This window comes from Rosa chinensis, chromosome 5 (genome assembly GCF_002994745.2).
Source record: "Rosa chinensis cultivar Old Blush chromosome 5, RchiOBHm-V2, whole genome shotgun sequence".
Taxonomy (NCBI): domain Eukaryota; kingdom Viridiplantae; phylum Streptophyta; class Magnoliopsida; order Rosales; family Rosaceae; genus Rosa; species Rosa chinensis.
In genome coordinates, this window is record NC_037092.1 from 68,434,767 (window position 1) to 68,455,567 (window position 20,801).

Genomic DNA, 20,801 nt, shown 5'->3' on the forward strand with positions numbered 1-20,801 from the left:
AATCTATACAACATGCCAACTGCAAAGGATAAATCTGGCCTATTGCACACTTGTGCATACATGAGACTGCCAACTAATCTAGCATATGGTATAGACTCTATTTCCCTTTTCTCAACACTTGTTTTAGGGTATTGATCCTTATTTAATTTATCTCCCTTAGATATTGGAACCTCCCCATGAGCACAAGTAGCCATATCAAATTTCTGAAGTATTTTTGAAATGTAGGCTTGTTGAGATAATCCCAATAAACCTTGTGCTCTGTCTCTCTTTATCTCAATTCCTAATACATAAGAAGCCTCTCCCAGATCCTTCATATCAAAAAATTTTGACTGAAATATTTTGGTATCTTTCTGTAACTTAATGTTACTGCTAGCAAGGAGAATGTCATCTACATATAGGATAAGAAAAACAAACTGGTTTCCAACAACTTTAAGATAAACACATTCATCTACTAGATTTTCTGTAAAACCAAAAGATGCAACCACAGAATCAAATATTCTATACCATTGTCTAGATGCCTGTTTAAGTTCATATATAGATTTCTTAAGCTTACAGACCAAGTTTTCTTTTCCAGTTTCAATATAGCCTTCTAGCTGTGACATGTATATCACTTCCTCAAGTTCACCATTTAAGAAGGCTGTTTTTACATCCATTTGATGTAACTCCATATCATAGTGAGCTACAAAAGCCATTATGATTCTAAAAGAGTGCTTAGTTGAAACTGGTGAAAATGTTTCTGTAAAATATATACCCTCTTGTGTGAACCCTTTAGCCACAAGCCTTGCTTATTTATGTCTCTCAATATTTCCCTTGGCATCTCTCTTAGTTTTGAACACCCACTTACTGCCTATAGGCTTGTGATTTGGATCTAGCTTCACAAGCTCCCACACTTCATTATTATACATGGATTCAAGCTCTGCATCCATGGCTTTCTTCCATTTTTTTGACTCATTACTTTCTGCAGCTTGCTTAAAATTTACAGGGTCATTATCATCTGCTAAAGTGCACTCAACTTCTTGCAGATAAACCTCATAAATATCATTTTGACCACCAAAAGTTGGCTTCCTAGTTCTTTGTGATCTTCTAGGTTCAGCTACATTTTGTTGAGGTTCAGGAACATTTTGATCTGGTATAGGTTCAGCCACTTCAACATTTTGGTTTTCAAGTTCTAATTCACCATCTGCTTCATTGTGAACTACACTTTCAGTTTCTGCATTATTTTTAAAGTTTGGCATTTCTATTTCTGTATCCTCACTTTCTACAATTTCCTCAAAATCATCAGTTAAATCTTCAAATTTTGTATTGCAAATACTCTCCCCCAGAAATTTAACCTGATGAGTTTCAAAAATTCTAGGTGAGTAGTGAGGTTCATAGAGTTTATAACCTTTAGATTTTTCACATTAGCCTATAAAATGACAAGTTACAGATTTAGGGTCAAGTTTTTCTAAATTGGGATTGTAAATTCTTGCCTCAGCTTTACAACCCCATACATGGCAATGATGCAGACTAGGTTGCCTACCACACCAAGACTCAAATGGTGTTTTATCCACATATTTGCTTGGGGACCTATTGCAAAGATAGTTTGCAGTTCTTAAACCTTCTCCCCAAAATATTTTTGGCAACTCAGAAGTACACATCATACTTCTTATCATATTCAACAGAGTTCTATTCTTTCTCTCTGCAACACCATTCTATTGGGGATTGTATGGTGTTGTATATTGAGCTTTTATACCTACATCCTACATATATAAAGCAAATGGACCCTTTTGTTGTCCTTGCTCAGTATATTTACCATAAAATTCACCCTCCTATCAGACCTCACAGTCTTAATTTTCATTTCTAGTTGATGTTCAACTTCAGTTTTGAAAATTTTAAATGCCTCAAGTGACTGTGATTTTTCTGACAATAGGTAGATGTAACAGTACCTTGAATAGTCATCTATGAATGTAATGAAATAAACATTTCCACATATTGTTCTATGCCTGAAGGGACCACATATATTTGTATGAATTAACTCTAGCAGTTTTTCACTTCAGCTAGCAGTCTTTTTTCTTAAGTTTGTCATTTTACCCTTAAAACATTCAATGCAGTTTGCTAGGTATGAAAAGTCTAGTTCTGGAAGTGTTTTGTTCTTTCCTAATATTTGCAGTCTTTCTTTTGAAATGTGGTCTAGTCTCCAATGCCACAAGTAAGCTGATTTATCATTGAACAAAGTCCTTTTAACACCTGTGATGGTGTTAGACAGGACCCGCCCCGGATTTCACCCCGAAATCCGAAGCAGTCCTGCGGGGCCCACCTTAGAAGAAATTCTATAAAAAATTTGGCGGAACTTCCTCTAAAATGGACTAGCCAAAACCTATAGAAAAACATTTACACTCCTAAAACAATTCATCCTTATGCTCCTCGAGCAACCCTGCTCCCCAAATCAACATCATCCCAATTCACATAACACAAAATACAACTTAAATAACATAATTCCTTAGGTGATCAGAGCAATTCTAATAGCAAGGGTAGTCAAGGAAAACCTAAATCAAAGAAAAACGCGGAAGCCATGCTGTTGACTATGCCTCAACTCCAATGTACGCCCGACCTCAACTAATTTCGCCTGCAAACTGGGCATTTGAAACCGAAGGGCCCAGGGGAAAGTAATTGGAAAAACACGTCAGCGTGAGTGGACAAAAATAAACAACTAAATAAATAATTTAAAAGAACAGAAGTTGTATTACTTTCCCACGGATTTAAATTCATAAAACTCGATGCATGCAACGTTTATAAAACGTATGTCTTTAAAACTCAGAGTCTCGTGAAAACATACCAGTCCTCGCTGGCTAAGAGAATCGGACTAACCCCGCTAGTCAAGTAACAAATAAAAGGATATTGGGAAGAGATTTCACCATACGGGTAAACGAGCCCCTCAGGCTCTACCTACCCTCGATTGCCACTCACACATAGATTGTATGAGGAGGAGAACTAATAACCTCGACTACCATTCACGTGAGGAGGAGAATAAATCACCTCGACTGCCACTCACAAACACAAAGTAGTGAGGAGGAGACCTAATCGAATGACCCGAGAATGGTGAGGAAAAACAATCGAAAACCAGTAAATCCATAAAGCTTTCCCAATATCTCACGAGAAAACAATAAGTATATTCAAGTGACGTGACCCCGCACGCCAAATATTCTCAGATTCAGAACCAAACCCGGAAATTAGTACGAGCACAAATTCCTTTAGAAAAAAAATCTCATTTCCAAAAATATTCCAGAATATCTCAAAATTTGAGCTGTTTACTAACTGTATGACAATACTGCTACCAACTTTAATAATAGCACTCTGTTCAAAGTTAGCAAATATATTCTGATCATGGGGGATACATTCGTTGCCAGTAAAAAAATAATAATAAAATATTGCAACTGCTCTGGGTGAGGAATCTACTAATACAGAGAAATTAAACTATGTAAACTAACAATATTCTAACTGCAGCTGCATATAAAGCTAGCTGAGCTCATGAGGGCTCACCACGTTCATGACAGCACAGAAGTATTGCTATAAGACAACAGAGTATGTAGAATTTAGTCTCCTGCTTCTTCAAAAGATGGTTGCACTTTTGACCAAATAAGAAAACCGGAACTGTCTTGGATGCTGAATATATTGATTCAATAGTTAGGGGCATTTAGAAACCCTGAGCTGATGTGCGTTCTCAAGATGGGAACTAATTGGTGTAATAAGGGCCAGGCTGGTTCCTAGTTAATTGATGGTCAGAATCTCTACCGCAGAAAGAGAAATTATATTACGGCTGCTAACAGCTCCTCTTAAAGAACAGCTTGAATTCTCAATGATTCACTCTTCCTAATATATTGCATGTATGCTATTCTTCCTACACTCTAAACCTTGCAACCTTGCCAGAAGCCTGAAAAATTAAGACAACAAATTAAACAGAAAACCAACAAGAAGGTTCTGAAACTACATTGGTAATGTGCAGTAGAATTTTTTTTTTTTTTTTTTTTTTTGGACAAAACACTGTCAATTGTGAGACTACGGTGCCAAAGAAGAAGAAACTTTTTGGAGGAGAAAGTATCAGCTGTGTACTGCATTGACAGAATCAGGCTACAGCTTTGATCTCCAAGTGAAAAAGAAGAAACTATTTGACATAGATGGAGCTAAAGATTTGAGCACGTACAGCTGTGCAGAAAAGTAATTTACTCAGGATTGTGATAGAATGTGGATAAGGGATAATGTACCATAGATGGGTGTTTTAGCACAGAAATACTCCGGGTATCATTTCCATGGTCAGCGGAAAGCAGAAGCCTCACATGTGCAACGGTCTTCCAGATCTGGCCAAGAGCTGGTTTTGGAATACCTCTCTCTCCACCTACTGTGTGATTGGTCACCTTCACATTTAGTCCATTTACAGAGTTATTGGCTTATTGCAAATGAAAAAGTATAACCTAAAACTCCTATTCAATAACACTTTCAAATTCAATATACTATCATGTCTAAGAGCATATACTGAATTCAATTTCAAGTTTCTTTTGCACTCAATTAAATCCTATGATGAACAAAATGATAATGGGGATGCATAATGCTTGAGTTGAAACGGAGACCAATCCAAGCTATGAAAAATGTTTACATGTATACTATATGAAGGTGAAGTTGCAAAAAAGCCGACAGAATTATTTTGAACTGATAATTATGTGTATCATGGTTTCAAAAGAAACTTACCAGTACCACAATATTATGCTCATGTGCTAATTTCTTTAACAAATATCCAGCAGATGTCATCAAAGCACGTCCTATCACCAATGAGCTCAATTTTTAGGCTTATATGACACTTAAATGAGAATAAAATCACTAAAACAGTAGAAAAATCCTTGAGAATGAAAGAAAAATCCACCAATAAGACACGAGGAAAGATGAGATAAAAATCATAAGATTGATATTGAATTTAAAAAAAAATAACAAAAAAACAAAAAAAACAAACTGTTATTTGGATACTATGATGTAATACCCTGTGAACCTATATTCCCAAGAATTGGGGTAATTAGTGAAGAGATCGAATCAACAATAAGCAACCGCACCTGCCCTCCTTTCTGCAGCTGGAACCAGTTCGTATGGTAAATATAAGAAAGTCTACTAAGAAACAGGAAGGAAAGGCCTCATGTCAGTGCAAACCTGAGATTTCATATTGAACTCCAGCTGATGTAACACATTGAACATTGTAAAGATGTCAAACACGGAATGGCACAAGATGTTGTTCATTACTTTCTGAAAATTCCTATGGCCTGCCTACAATCAGGACAAAAATCAGAGACTATAGTTGTCAATTTGAGTAAAACAGCTAATGAGAACAAACAAAAGAAAGAAACAGTACTCAAAAGTAATGGTATAACCTGACTAAACATGTGGTTAGAGAATCGACCAACAAACTCTGCAATTCGTTGGGTGGAGAAAGAGTTTCCTGTGTCTAGGTATACAACAGTACCCATGTGCTTTGATGCAAGATATGAGGCAGCAAGCAGGCAGACCTGAACATAACCAAGAATTGGCACACACTTTCAGAACGTGTACTTGTGGATTATCTGTATCATAATATCATGAAATCTCTCTTCACATTACTATAATTCAATATCGAATTAGTGAAGAGTAAGTGGTTTTTAGGTGATCACAAAGTAGGCTTAGCACTGTAGCACAGTGTTCTTAAGTAATGACAACAAAACCCAAAAAAAAAAAGAAGAAAAAAAAAAGAATGTGACCTATGAACTGAAATTTTGAAATTATCACAAACTTATATAACTTTTCAACAGTCTGATCAAGAAGTAAGCATAGCAGTGTTCTTAAGAAAGTAATGAACCAAACCCCAACAAATGATTGTGATATGTAAATCAAAAATTTCAAATCACTGCCATCATCAACTCATAATTTTTGAACAAGGCAAGTTACTAACTTGCGTTTTACCAGAAGATGACGGCCCAACAAGTTCAGTTAATTGTCCCTCATGTAATCCACCTCCCAGTAACAAATCAACCCTGCTTCACGGATACCCAAGAAACATTACAAATCTACATTTACCATTACTAACAGCAGTAAAATGAATATGTCAGTCTTTTTTGGGAAAATTAAACATACCCTTCACACCCAGTTGGAACTACATGTTTCCTATGTAGAGTATCATCTAAAAGTTCCATACCATTCACCCATGGTTGGTGCTGCTCATCAATAATAGATAGGATCTGGGTAATGCCCTGATAGCCCAAACATAACAATGTCATACAATTATACAAAGCCATTTGATGAACTGAACATAGAACATGAATGTGTGGTATTCATATGTAAACCTGCTCTAGTTTTTCCGAGGTGGGCTGTTGTTTTGCAAACGCAGCCAACTCATACAGGTCGTGAATGAGGAAATCTTCCACTGCAGTAAAGCAGAAAAAAAAAAGTCAGAAAATTTAACTTGTTTTTCTTCATATTCTATCGAAACCCAGGAGACCCAAGAAGATATTTGTATGTAGTTTATTGGCATTGGAGCAAATTATAGAACTTGCTAACCTGAGAGAATGCCATGTGAGGCGCAAAAAGTCTGGAAATTGGAGTCGATTATTGGGTACTCTAGCTCCAGAGCTTTGAAGGGTGCCATTTCTTTTACCCTCTTCTTTCTACGAAGTCGTTTCAAGTAGGAATTCAGTTCGAATGAGCGTTTTGGGTACTTGCTGACCGCGTTTCTAAGCTCTCCTGGGCGAAACGCAGCGAGGTCAGCGTTTTGTCTGATCTTTGCATCGGTTTCTTTAAGAAGAAAATAATTGAAGACGTTTTCTACGTTTTCTTAGCTAATTCTTTTTTGAAATTATGACAAAATGTGATATCACTCTGCGAAACTAATTTAGATAAGGGTGCGGCTATTGCCACCCTACCATTTTCTTTGTTCACCCTACAAATATTTGAATTATTAAAAGATTATATTACCCAAATGCAAAATGACTAATAAGTACACTAATTTTCTTAAATTTAAATCTTTAAGGAAAACTAAATACATAACTAATTAAATACAAAATTCTGATAACGTTAATCTTCACCTTCTCCATCCAAATTTCAATTTATTACAATTTTCTTTTTTATCTTTTTGTTGCGTCCTCATCGTTAATTTGTTATTCAATTCACAAAACCATTAGTGTTAACTTCATCAAAATCTTTATAATACTTTTAGAAACACCGAAAGTAAAAAATTTAAAACACGAAAAAAAAATCAATATTTTTTTCATTGCTCATAGTAGCACTTACTAATTTTTTAATATGGATTGAAATAAACGAACATTGAAACTGAATGGAAAAAATAAAAAAATAGAAGTAAATCAAATTATAATTTTATAAGGAAATTTTAATATATTTTAGGACGTCTTTTTAATTGATATAAATTAAATGAGAAATTTTCGTTAAACAAAATTTTTTTTTATATGATGGAGGATATTCTTAGAAAGAGAAATGGGTTGGATAAGTAAATCTAATAATTGTAATTAAATTGTAGGGTGTAATGAGCAAGTAGGGTGAACAAAGAAAATTGTAGGGTGGCAATAGCCTCACCCTTTAGATAAACCTCTCACCAAAAAGGCTTTTTTCACAAGAGGATGCTAGGCTTTTTTAAGTTTCCAACTCACATTCGCCTAACTTACAGATCTAGCCATGGACCTTTTTAAGTTTTTATAAACCTTTATGACTTGTGAATATCATTTTTCTAGAAAAAGTTGTGGTCGATTTAGTATAAGAAAATTAAGGTGTGCTCGAATCTAAATTTTACATGAATTTATGCTTTGAGGCACAAATCCCAATGAGAAGCCCAAAGACAAGTTTCTCCTAAATATTTCACTTCTCATTAGACAGTATCTTAAAACTCAAAACATACAAACAACTTTTTGGGCTAGGGCTTTAGTCCTTGGCCGAACCCTATGTTTTTTGCTTTTGTTTAATTACAATAATTTTCTTGTATTAGGAACATTAATTTCTAGTGCCTCCAGAGTAGTATAAATGGAGGATCACCGCTACTTCTACGTATTTGAATGTACAATGAGTTTGTATATTTCTATGTACCACTATCTTCTTGTCTGTCTATGTCCTTAAATGGCAGTGGAAGGATGTGTAACAACATATTTTGGCTTGTGATAAATATATTATTTCACCCCTGGAGCTTGACTCAAAAAAAAACAAAACAAAACGAAACTACTAAAAACTAACCAAGACTAATACACAATTTTTTAAAAAAAAATTGTTTTTGTTTCTTTCTTTTTTTTCCATACCTTTTCCAACGAACTAGTTTTCAATTAGAAGTCATTATGAACGAAAAAATTGTGAACATTGCAAGATAATTTCGATATTGATGTTATTGAGATTACTTTTTTTTTTTTTTTTAATTACATAGAAGTTGATTCATCACCAGCGATTTGGTGGCTTATGGTGGCAGTTGGGCCAACTTATTTTAGTCCTTCCTTTGGTCTGGTCGTTTCATGAGAAGTTGACGGCCTATATTTGTGGGCTACTTTGCTGCTATATGTTGAGTTGATGGGCCAAAATTTTGGTGCTAGTTGGATACCGCCATATTCTGGTTTGATTATTCAAGTCCTCTAAGGGCATCTGAAATTCTAGTGTCAAAAGTCATTTCGGCTTCCCCAATTCAAGTCCAGTATCTCCAACCCAATAGAAAATGTAGTCAAAATGACCCTTAAGTCAAAAACTTAGTCATTTTGACTAAGTTTTATCGAACCAAAGCCAAAATGGAGAAGAAGGGAGAGGAGGTGAGCTCCATGATCTATTGAGATTATGCTATAACTTTTTATTAAAGAGAGTTGGAAATGCAAAATCTGAATGAATAGTAATAACACTAAAAATGTCAAATTCATGAAATGACTATGGTTTTTGACTAAAAGGTTGGAAGATGCCCTTTAGATAACAGTATTTGAGACATGATAATGGTGGTCTTCGATTTAGCAACATCAAGTGGTCTACTACTGGTTTGGTTTGTACTTTGCTTATGTTCCCATAATTTGGGATTTGGGACTTGGGATTTGAGTCATTGTACGATCTCTGTGCTCGTGATCATTGCCATCGAGGGTCTTTGGCAGTTAATTTGGTTTAGAAACGTCAAGCAATCTGCTAATTGTTGACTCTGCAAGATCGTATTGTAGCTAATTAGGTAATGATTCACTTTGTAAATGACTCCCGTAATGTTACGGTTATTTACTATTACTCTAAATAAGTTTAGGAAAATGATTAATCAGAGATAAAATCGCTTTATCGTGAGAAGGTTCGAGATATGAAAATTCAAGAACTAGGGCATTGAATAATCTTCCCAAACTCTAATCTTCGCAAACTCATTGGTACTAGAAGCCAAGGATTAGAACTACAGAGAACAACAGATGCAGCACAACGTATAGATTGCAGAAAGTTGCTCGAGATCGTATAGGCAATGTGACCAGTATAAAAGCCACTAATATTAACTCTTATGAAAAATCCAGTTGCAAACCATCACAGCTAACATCTCCACCGATAACAAAGGAAGGGCAAAAGAGAGCAGAAAACCTTTATTTGGCTAAAGAAACTAGCAAAGGCAAGCTAATTTGTTCACTTTGGTGGAGGGAAGAAGATTGCATCCGAAGTCCTCTTTGAACGGAAAAGTTGCTCGGTATCAGAATCCACATTGAAAGAAGACTCGAGCACCTTCGGAGATAGAGCTTTCCAACAACCAATACTTCCAGCCATGTGGGTGAAGATCGGGCTGCAGCAAAGTAATAAATACATTAGCAATTTTTTTTTAACTTCAACCAAAGAAATTTGGAACTTGCATGCAAGTATAAGGTGATTGGAGACGGAACCAACAAAATCTGAGAATGTGAAAAGGACTTACTTGGGAGTAGTGATGATGGAGAACCATTCCAAGCCTTCTGGATCAGCAATTTTTGAAACAATAAAGAATCTAGGAACAATGAACAAGTTACCAGCTTTGACGGTTGTTTCCAAGACCCTCTTCCCATCAACACCAACAACTTGGGCACGGCCACTGCCTCTAACAATGTAAGTCACCTGCAATGCAGAGTCACAAGAAAACCCAGGGGAGCACATGGCACTTCCGTCCAACCTAACCAGATCTGCACCAAGCCCAACCTCTCCGACCAAAGGAAGGTTCTTAGTATTCAAAACAACAACTCTTCCACCACCCTTGATATCAACATCTAAGGGAGCTTCTTCGCAATTCAATGTCATCCCATCTCTATGCTCGTTCTTTGGCTCAGGCAAATTAGATGCCCCCAACTTAACAATGCCCTGACCGCTTTGCTTGCCAACAAGAGTCTTCACAACACTCTCCTCCAAATCCCATGCTCGGCCGACAAACTCAGTTGAGAAACCAGTGAAAATGCCATTAGTACCAGTGAGATAGAAGTTGGTGAACTCACCCCTTTTGTGAGCTGTTTTGGTATCACCCAAGAAAAGAACTACAAACTCAGTGTCCTCCTTGTTGTGCCACCAAGTGATAACTCCGAAAGGGAGGGCAATGGCATCACCCTTCTTCACTGGAAGAACCTTCTCTTCCTTCTCCGGGAGGACAATTCCAACAACACCACTTCCTGAATAAGAAAATAAAAGTAAATTCCATAGTTACAATATCATAGATTTGTAGAGGACCTTAGTGGCCACAAAACCATTACCTTAGAATATGATTGACTATGATTTATTAAACTCTTCCATAGTAGCTCTTTACTAGAATTATAAATTGCAATCTCATTCAGAAACACTCAGAAAATCCAAAGAAACCCACATGATCATTTGATTAAAAAACCCCACGAGATCAAACATCATCAGTTATTATAAAACATTCACAATCCCACATGTTAATTGATATTAAAATATATATATATATATATATAAATTATAAAAAAAAAAACCCCCATTTGATCCTATTTGATCTACACTCATCTATGAATTTCATGATTCAACAAAAACAAATACATACCATAAAGCCGATCATGAACTTTCAAACGGTATCATCAACAGTTATAAACTAATTGAATCGTAATAACAATTCAGAAAGCACTAGAAAACAATACCTTGCAGGATATAAGCAACTCTGGCAGAATCAGAGTAATTGGGGAGAGCAAAGCCGTTCTTCTCAAGGGCGAGCTTGGCAGCGCCGATGTTACCTTCACGGAGCATGGGAAGCTCCGATGGGCACCAAGCAAAGTAAGAACCTCCATCTCCTCCATAAACCTTCTTGGCCAACTTTGGTGCAAGATCAATATCCATCTTCACAAATTTTCTTTAACCTTGAAACCAAAAAACCCAGAACGAGAGGAAAGTGATAGTACCACTGTATCAAGCACAATGTGTGAGGGATGAGAAATGCGTTGTGTTTGGGGTATCCATATATAGGAGTATTGAGAAGGAAGTGTACCAAGCAAAGGTGATCTGTTATGGAATCTGATTAGGAAGTGGATTAATTTCGGATTGAATTGAGGATAACATACGGTGATTTGACTAGTAACTTTTTTACTCGGTCAGTAAATGTTTTTGATCCGGAGTGGAAGGAGATTTGTTGAAGAAGAACTAGTAGTAGGAGTTATAGGACAGTTGTACATAAACTCTTTCAGTCACATATCACTTGTTTTCCATCTCAGTGTCTTTAATTCAGACCCAAAAAAAAAAAAATGTAATAGGGTTAATTTTATTTTGCACCCTAGTGTATATAGTTTTCTTTTTCTTTCACAATGCACCCCAATTTTGAGAAATTAAGTTTTCATTTTTCCTGAATTGTTAAACGTAAAGATGTACACGTACGATGATGCCAATTGTGGCCTAGGGGGGGCTTCCACTGGTTTTTTTAATGAATTTATAAAATTATGCCTAAAAAATTTAATTCTTTTAACGGAATAAAGGTAATTAGTCCACACAATTATCATATAATTTCAATTATTCTGCATTTTTTTATATAATAAAATCCTTATAGTTTAATATTTAGCAAATTACCTAAAACTACAAACACAGCCCAATTATTCCCTTGCGCCAAATCCAAGAAGCACATTTCCTTGCGGTGATCTTGGCCCATGCGGTCGAGAAAAATCCGCTCGGGACCTATTCTTTTTCTATTGACGAAAATGTCCCTAAATCTATATTTTGACACATAACAGAGGAAGATAGTGCGAGATTCCCCCAGTCTCATACATGTGTCCTCTCTGTTTCCTCTCCGTTTTTGTAAGTTCCAATGTCGACTTTCAGACTTTCAGCCATCATTTGGTCTCACCGCCACCACTAAGAGAAAGGGGAGGACACTGAACAAGACTTAAGCTTAAACACCTCCATGCATCCTTGGGGAATCCCGCAGACAAATGACAATGAGAGAGAGAGAGAGAGAGAGAGAGAGAACATAGAAGAGAGACGAGATTAAGATCCATATCTAGATTGAGATCCTCATCTAGATCGAGATCAATTAGGGTTGATGAATTTGAAATTCTCACTCAAACGTGAAGTTTGGTTCCTAAATCTGACAATTTGAGGTATGTATATTGAATTTCTCAATTTTACTTCTATCGAATTCACAATGAATTGTTCATTTCTTAAATCTTTTTACATTTTTTTTTTACTGAAATATGTTTTCGATTTTGTTCTCAGTGTTGTCACTGATATGTATTTGATTTCACTTAATCATTCATAAATTGATGCTCTGGTGTTTGTGTTTAGGCTGACACGTATAACTCTATTTTTATAGAGTAGTTGGTTAATTCAAGGATTATTCTTGCTAGACTTTTTAATTTATATTATGTGGCCAAGGTAGTTGTTTTGTTTCTCATTACGCGGCTTCTTACCATTGCATATATTATGACAGTCAAGTTATTAAGAATTTTACATTATCTGAATTCCTATTGATCCTCCATAGCAATATTCTATTCCTACTAACCTGCAGTAGCAATTATCTTGTTCCTACTTATCCTTAGTAGCATCCATTTTCTTAGACTCGTAGTCAATTCCCTACTAGTCCCGATCCTCAATGACACTTACCCAGTTCCATACCATTCTCAGTAACACTTACCATATACCCTATTGATCCTTAATTGCAATTAATTAATTTCCTAATAACCCTCAGTAGGAAATGCATCACTGCAGTTAGTGATAGTTACTCAATATATCACTTACAGTTAGTAGTACTGTAGTAGTCACCCATGTTCAACTAATAATGAGAAAGAATTATCCAATTTCCTACTTATTCTTAGTAGCAATTGCCCAATATACTAACCTTCAGTAGCAATTACCAAATTCTAATAAACCTCAGTAACAATTATCAATTCTACTAACCCTCAGTAGCAATCCAATTATCTACTGGAACTCATTAGTAATCATCCAGTTTGGTCGATAACAATTTTTCTATGTGTTTTGAATGACTATATTTGCCCTTGGCTCACTACATATTAATGAGTTCAAATGTTTTTCATTTGCTGTTTCACAATGCCTATGAAGAGAAAGGTTCATATATTAAAGACATTAACTATGTAAGTGCAAGCAAAAAGGAGAAAATATGGATAGGAAAAAAATTCAAGATCATGAAGATCAGCAGCAAAGACCAACAATTTAACAAAGGAGAAAATATACTGATGTAGTACAAATCAGCCTTGAAAATTTTTTGTCATCAAAGTTGAAGGTGTGAATTATAATTTGTGTATAATATTTCCTTGGTTTAGATATAAATGGTTGAGCCTAAGTAATGAAAATTGACATAGAATTGTTTTTTTTTTTTTTTCTAATTGCATAACAGGGATGGCAATTCTGTAAATACTAATAAATTTAAAGATGCGGTGGCAATTTTGTAATTAACGGAAACTTTAGTGTTTAATTCATTCCGAGGAACAAATAAAGAGACCGCATGGTCATAAGGTCATTCATGCAATTGCCTCTGCGCGTGGGTATTAAACTGGAGCAGTTTACCTTATTGGTAAATCACCCTTTATTCCTTTAATATTGTGGAGACCAAAAAAAGGATTAATTCCTACTCACCTAACTGAACTTTTGGTCATTCTTCATGTTAGTCCCTAAATTTCCAATTTCATCAACAAGACCCCTGAACTCCCAATTTTCATCAGCAATGTCCAATTCTTCAAACTCCATCCAAAATTTTTGTCAATTAATGACGTGGCAGCATACAGAAGGGCTAAATTTTGATAATACCCTTGTGAACGTTTTTCCACTTTTTTTTAACCAAAACAATATTAATTATATTACACATAATCAATATATCTCTACTCTCTTCAACTGTTCTCTGGCCAAAACCAACAGGCTCGAAAGAGCAAAAATTTCGGCAATTTTGATTTAGCATACAGCTTCATCACCATTCTGATTTCTCAATGAACCACCATTCTGATTTCTCAGTGAATCCCAATTGATCTACACATAACCTTTTTCAAGAACACAAAACTGAAAAACTCATCTACCCAACTGTAACATTCATCAATCCAACAATAAAATTTCAAATCCATACACAAAACACAAAACTTTACCCATAATTCTCCCAAAACCACAGATAATGAAATTGATTCATTCATATTGCTTACCCGGCCCCGATTATTCAAACAATGGAATTGATTCTTATACCATTTAATTTGAACCCAAATGGAAAGGACAAAAAACAGATTGGTGGTGGCTTTACCTTTGGTTGAGTTGGAGCATACCAATGGAAGGGGATGACCCGGAAAGAGCAAAATCGGTCCCATCCGACCCATTTCCCAATGATGAGGCAACAGTCCCTCCTCCGGCGATGGTTATGGTAGTGGTAGTGGTGATTTCCACAAGCTTTCTTGAACGGTTTCGTTCGTGGTGCACTTGGTGCTCGCAGTACTTCTGACCGGCCACCTCAAAACACCATCAAATTAGCCTAAACAACCTAATTGAGGAAACCCTCTTCTAGGTTTGACATCCAAATCAAGGCCATCAAGTTCCTAAGTGAAGAGGTTGGTCTGCCAATAGGTTGTGAGAATCGCAACTCGTTGTAGGCCTGCAAACATGATGGTGCATTGGTGAGCCATGAAGGTGATCGGAGGTGTCGAGTCATGGAGGCCATGGATGGCGCTAAGAAGAATACAAAGAACTGAAACGCGGCCAACACCAGCTTCTCTAGAATCTCTACTCTTTCTCATCTAATTCCATCCCCAACAACTTCAATTCGGACCGGGACCATGATAAGGACTAAAACAGGGACCGATACTCCCAAAGCAATCGAGATCGAGACCAAGAGAGAGAGAGACGATGCGCATGAATCGGAGTAGCCATTAAAGAGCAGTATTTGGGCTCAAAGAGAGGGAGCTTATGGATGGGATCTAGAATAAGGATGGCGTGGAGGATGGCGATGATGGTGGATGAGATTCAGAAGAAGGATGGCGTGGAGGATGGCAGTGATGGTGGAGGAGTCAGCTTCAACTGTGGTGGTGGAAGAGCTAGTAATTGTGGAGGATGAGGCAGCAGCAGCGGTGGAGGCAAGAAATTGTTCGAGCAAGAAAGGAGGGGGTTTTCTCAAAAAAAAAAAAAAGGCAGATGAAATGTAAATTGACCATTTTAGCCCGTCTGTCTCCTGCCACGTCATCAATTGATAGAAATTTTGGATGGAGTTTAAAGAATTGGGTACGGCCGATGAAAATTGAGAGTTCAAGGGTGTTGTTGATGAAATTAGAAGTTTAGGGACTAACACGAAGAATGACCAAAATTTCAGGTAAGTAAACAGAAATTAATCTCAAAAAAAAATTATTCTAAAGAAATTATTAAATCAATAGATGAATAATTTATTTTAAGATTTGCTTTATATTTTTCCCAGCTAAATTATATAAATTTTTTATTTATTTTTGAATCAAACCCAAACCAGGTATCAATATATTTCAACAGAAGCCAGAATATATATGTCGTTACATACCCTTCCGTTGTAGACAAGAAGATAGTGGTAGTACCCACATGGTTCTAAAAAAGGGGTTGGGCGGCGCCTAGGCACTAGGCGTTGCCTAGGCGCCGCCATACCGTTTCGATTTTGGGCTGGGCGTGGTCACTAGGCGGCAGGCTTCTAGGCGGACACTCCTGGGCGTTGGGAGCTGAATTTTTTTTTTTTTTTTTTTTTTTCGATTCTTCTGGCCAGATTGATAACTCCCAAACTCCATAGTCTTCAAAGACTTCTCTCTTAACTGAAACCCAATCCTCAACAGAGCCCTTGATCAAAACTAACAACCCAGCGCGCTCGGATGAGTCGGTGGTGGTGGAGTTCCGGCAATGAACCCGATAAGAGAGAAAGTTGGGGATTGAAATTTGAATCTGAAGTCGGAATCTCTTATCAACAAAACTATCGATTGGTACATGAATGAAGCTTTCCTTGATGAAGACAACGAAGATTTTGGTGTTTGATGATCAATTTTGGCGAGAGGAAGAACTGGGAGAGTGCAGAGAGAAAAATGGGAGAGTTGAGAGGCTTCGGGGATTCTGGACTTCGTTTCTTGACTTTCTTCTAAGCACGCACAACTAGCAATTGACAATTATGCCCTAAGACTAATTAATATAATTACAAGTTCTGAGAGTGGAGATTAAAACCAAAAGAAACGGTAAAAAAAAAAGTTTTAAAAGGGAAAAAATACACACATATTAACACACTATATATATATATATATATATATATATGTAATAAAAATAAAATAAAATTATAATAAAAAACACCTAGTCCCCGCCTAGGCTCCTGCCTAGGCCTCTAGGCGCTAGGCCCCGGATTACCGCCCGACTAGCGCCTAGCGTTTTTTAGAACCTTGAGTACCCATAATGGTATATAGCTATAGACCCACTCATTAGACAATTAAATACGTAGACATAGCGAGAATTCTCCTTGGTACTACTCCAGAGGCTCTAGAGGTATATAGAGTGCAAATAAATGCATAGCTTCTAATACAAGGAATTATTGTAATTAGATAAAATAAAAAATATAGGAATGGGCCTAGGGCAAAAACACCCCAGCCTAAGTTAAAGCCCAATAGGGTAGCCCCAAGAGATTGGGCCCAAATCAAGGTCCAGCAGTAAAGGGATGACCTGAGCCCGCCACACCATCCCCAACCTCCAACTGCCAGCCATGCTGTCCGATCTACAACACTGCGACCTCCTCCACGAAATCGTGCAGAACCACCCAGTCACACCGCCACCACAATCCGCCCAAATCCACCATAGCCACGCCGCCTCAGTGATCCTCCCAGACCACCAAAGCCTCACCGCCACACCGATCTGCCAAAAACTGCGATAGCCACGCCATCACAGGTCTTGGAAATCTCGTACCGAAGATACTCGTCGCCACAGATCCTGGAAGCTCTCGACGCCCACCGTACTTGAACAATCCGACTAACCCGTACTCTACTGTCACCCATTCCACTCAAAACCTCGAGCGACACCTCACCCATGAGACTACCGAGGCAATAGCTTTCAAGCACCCGCCTGATAGCCGCCCAATTCCAGCATGGCGAAACCAACGCCGATCTCAAACGCCATCGGACGAGAAGAAAAACGCAAAACCTAGACACAGAGTTCGAGTTTTTTGGAGAGAGCTAGAGACGTTTTCTTGCTAAATTATATAACTTAGTCTAGTTTGATTGGGTATTATATTTACTTTCCAAGTTTGGTACTATGAAAAATGATTAAATTGCAAAAATCGAAGGTGTTGAAATGTTTCATAGTATGTATCATGAATTTTTATGTCTCATCAGTTATTACTTTATATATTTCTTGTTTACGGTGTATCACATAACTAATAATTGGTTGAGCCATATATGTATTTGGAGAATGAGGGAATTTTTATGTACGTATGCTTTCTTGTGACCAAGCAGCGATAACTTTATATTCCTACGCCAATCTAGGGTGGCGTTTGTCCTCCGCCTTTTAGCCGCATTGGTCTTGGCTAGTTCATCTACAAGTGACATCGTCCAAGCGGTGTCGCGTGGCGTTGCTTGCACCTTTAGGTAATAGGATCTACCGTAGGTCGTACTTTGAATCTGCAAGCTAGGGCGACCTATTTATGTAAACTAAACTTGTCATTTTGTTATAGTTGATATTTATAAGATTAAAAATTAGTCTACAAAATAATTGCTCACAAAAATTTTTTTCTGCTACCACCGCCACTGCTCGATGATATGCATACATATGGAAAATTTTATAATACATACTCGTATGTCATACACACATTTATAAATGTGGCAACAAATTTGTTGTCAAAGTGGTAATGTTAAGTCTTATTTTGAGTAACTTAATTTTTTTTTTTCCTTTTTTTTAAGAGGGTCAAAGGATTTCATTCCTACTCCCATAGTGACTCGAACATAGGATCTTGATTCTAGATAGTGGGTGCTCTAACCACTGAGCTAACACCACTTGTCATTTTGAGTAACTTAGTTCTATTAATGGTAAATACACACCTACGACCTAATTACAAGTTTTTGAACAATTTTGTTATCAATGTTGTAACTTTTGTTTAATTATATGTAAATAGTGTAAATGAGTATGATAATTTTGTTCTCAATATTGTAATTTTGATTCATATAAATTGTAAAATTTTGTTCAAATAGATATAAATTGATTGTATGCATGATAAACATCACAGACTGACAAGTCTGTCAATGGGTCAGGTTGGGTTGGGTTCGTGTCAGGTCAAGATATTTTTCGTGTCGCAAGATAGAAACCCAAACTCAACCCATTTAATAATCGTGTCAAAAATTTAAACTCAAACCCAACCTATTTATTAAACCGGCTACCCGTTTCCAACTCGTTTAACCTATTTAACAAATATGTTGTGTCGTATTAGACAAAATGACTCATTTAAGGGTTAACAATGTCGCTAAAAAAATGCATAAATTGATTAAATTCACTAAAAACTCCACAAGACGAAGAATATAAATAATTATATATATTCAAAACTAATTAAATCCAATAATTATAAAGCAAAATATTTCAAATTGTCTAATCTTATGATCAAATAATCCCAATGTCTAAAATTTCAAGAAAAAATATATCATAATCAGTTTATACGGGTTCACTTCATGTTGGCGGATTGACCCACGGCCGACCCGCTTTTTAATCGTATTTATTTTGTGCGGGTTTCGAGTCGTATTAGAATTGACAGCCCTAATCATAGTACCATGTATATAACAAGTTTGTCTTTTGAATCGATGTTCCATAAACAAGTATGTTGGGCAGAATATTATTTCTTTTGTGTGTGTGAAGCTGTTCGGTGAGAAATAACTAAGCAATATAATTTTGAGTTTGGACTTTCGAGAGCAAAAGATAAAGAGACTAAGAGAGCACTCATTTCATTACTTTTTGGTATAGATCGTAAAACAATGACCATAGTGACAATTGAAATTATACAACGTTGACTTATTTTTCAAAGTAATGATGCTAAATATCTTTTATATCTGGCACTACACTAGCTCATACGCATCATTTGGTGCTCATGCTTATTTGTTCCTTTAAAAAATTGAACAAGATATAATCCAAGACCACTAATTAGTTGTATTGTCATATTCTAACTTACAGATTTTATCCAGAGCGAGACCTCGCTTTGAAATTTCAAAGCGAGGTTAGAGTTTAGAGTCACTTTTTGGTCTCATATCCACATCTCGACCATTCAGTTTTTAGGTACTAATGTATAGATCATCTATGCAAAATTTCAGCCAAATTGATGATCTTTAAGATATCTAACTCACTTAAACTAGTGGACGAACTGAATCTGTTCAACCTAAACCGTACTAGTTTTAAGGCAGTTATCAGTGCCATAATGACCATCAATTTGTTGAAATTTTGCAGAGATGATTTATACATTAGTAACTAAAAACTGAACGGTCGAGATGTGGAAATGTGACCGAAAAGTGACCCTAAACCCTAACCTCTCTCTGGATAGGATTTGTTCTAACTTATTATGATTTGGTGAATAAGTTTTTTTATTGGTAACCTTACTTTATATAGTTTATGTTGCTTTTGGAATATTGTTTCTAGTCACTATAGTAATCATAGCAGGGATTGCACAACAGATTAGATAAAATACAAACAGTAGCGGAGTCAGAATTTCATAAGAAGTGGGGAACTCAGAAATTTTAGAAAAAAAAAAATTTTATTTAAAATATATACCAAAACTTTAATTAAAGATAACAAATTAAATAAAATTAAGGTAAGATTAATATTTTTTTTAAATTATATATTTGATGAATAAAATTTATAGCTTTAAATATTAGACAATTTCTCATAAGACATAATTTATTTTTAACTTTTAAAACTATAAGAAAAAACTTGTTAATGTTGTCAAAAAGAAAAGAAAACAATTGAAAAAATAACTTCCCAGCATGCATGATTCAAACGTGAGACCAGCTTCAAAAACCATACAAACTTTGCCACTAGGCCTACTACACCAAGTCGGCTGACAATGACTTTTTATAAACTCAAAAGTTATTTATCATTGTTTTCATATATAAAAATTTTAAAAATATATAAAATTGAGTGGGCCAAGGGACCCACTGGGTCCCGATGTGGCTCCGCCCCTGAATACAAAGGAATAAAAAAGAAAAATTGCATCCCAGATTGTATACTTGAAAGATAATAAATTAAACTTTTTAGACTGTAAAAAATGCTTTCACGTTACATTAGAAGAAAATGAAACTCCTAATTTAGTTTAATCCAAACTCTTTTCTTGACCAAATTAGGAGTTTCATTTTCCTCTAATATAATGTGAAAGCATTTTTTACAGTCTAAAAAGTTTAATTTATTATCTTTCAAGTAATTTG

At 36.1% G+C, this 20,801-nt stretch overlaps 2 protein-coding genes across 4 annotated transcripts; both read right to left on the minus strand.

Moving 5' to 3' along the window:
• Positions 1 to 3,229: 3,229 nt before the first annotated feature.
• On the minus strand, positions 3,230 to 6,817 carry LOC112166154 (DNA repair protein RAD51 homolog 4). 3 transcript variants are annotated; one of them, XM_024302928.2, is made up of 10 exons: positions 6,550 to 6,808; positions 6,336 to 6,415; positions 6,127 to 6,242; positions 5,945 to 6,026; positions 5,391 to 5,525; positions 5,173 to 5,286; positions 5,009 to 5,090; positions 4,723 to 4,793; positions 4,242 to 4,391; positions 3,230 to 3,910 (listed from the first exon to the last, which is right to left on the minus strand). In XM_024302928.2, exons 1-10 carry the CDS (start codon positions 6,635 to 6,637, stop codon positions 3,878 to 3,880), a joined length of 951 nt encoding a protein of 316 aa, XP_024158696.1. In that variant the 5' UTR covers positions 6,638 to 6,808; the 3' UTR covers positions 3,230 to 3,877. The 3 variants fall into 3 exon arrangements, with proteins under 3 accessions (XP_024158696.1, XP_024158695.1, XP_024158697.1); XM_024302927.2 differs by having other exon boundaries at positions 5,009 to 5,096; positions 6,550 to 6,806; XM_024302929.2 differs by lacking the exon at positions 3,230 to 3,910 and having other exon boundaries at positions 4,238 to 4,375; positions 5,009 to 5,096; positions 6,550 to 6,817.
• A 2,528-nt stretch (positions 6,818 to 9,345) lies between these two features.
• On the minus strand, positions 9,346 to 11,449 carry LOC112201818 (glutelin type-D 1). Its single transcript, XM_024342739.2, has 3 exons — positions 11,091 to 11,449; positions 9,893 to 10,610; positions 9,346 to 9,763 (listed from the first exon to the last, which is right to left on the minus strand). Exons 1-3 carry the CDS (start codon positions 11,284 to 11,286, stop codon positions 9,610 to 9,612), a joined length of 1,068 nt encoding a protein of 355 aa, XP_024198507.1. The 5' UTR covers positions 11,287 to 11,449; the 3' UTR covers positions 9,346 to 9,609.
• Positions 11,450 to 20,801: the final 9,352 nt, after the last annotated feature.

Excerpts from the sequence above, each read along its gene's own strand:
- LOC112201818 (XM_024342739.2), bottom strand. The coding sequence starts at position 11,286 with ATGGATATTGATCTTGCACCAAAGTTGGCCAAGAAGGTTTATGGAGGA. Across the intron at positions 10,611-11,090 it reads AGTTGCTTATATCCTGCAAG|GAAGTGGTGTTGTTGGAATT; the intron begins GTATTGTTTTCT and ends TTTCTTATTCAG. Across the intron at positions 9,764-9,892 it reads TCCATCATCACTACTCCCAA|CCCGATCTTCACCCACATGG; the intron begins GTAAGTCCTTTT and ends ACTTTGCTGCAG.
- LOC112166154 (XM_024302927.2), bottom strand. The coding sequence starts at position 6,637 with ATGGCACCCTTCAAAGCTCTGGAGCTAGAGTACCCAATAATCGACTCC. Across the intron at positions 6,243-6,335 it reads CCTCGGAAAAACTAGAGCAG|GGCATTACCCAGATCCTATC; the intron begins GTTTACATATGA and ends TTGGGCTATCAG. Across the intron at positions 4,794-5,008 it reads TGGGAATATAGGTTCACAGG|GACGTGCTTTGATGACATCT; the intron begins GTATTACATCAT and ends CATTGGTGATAG.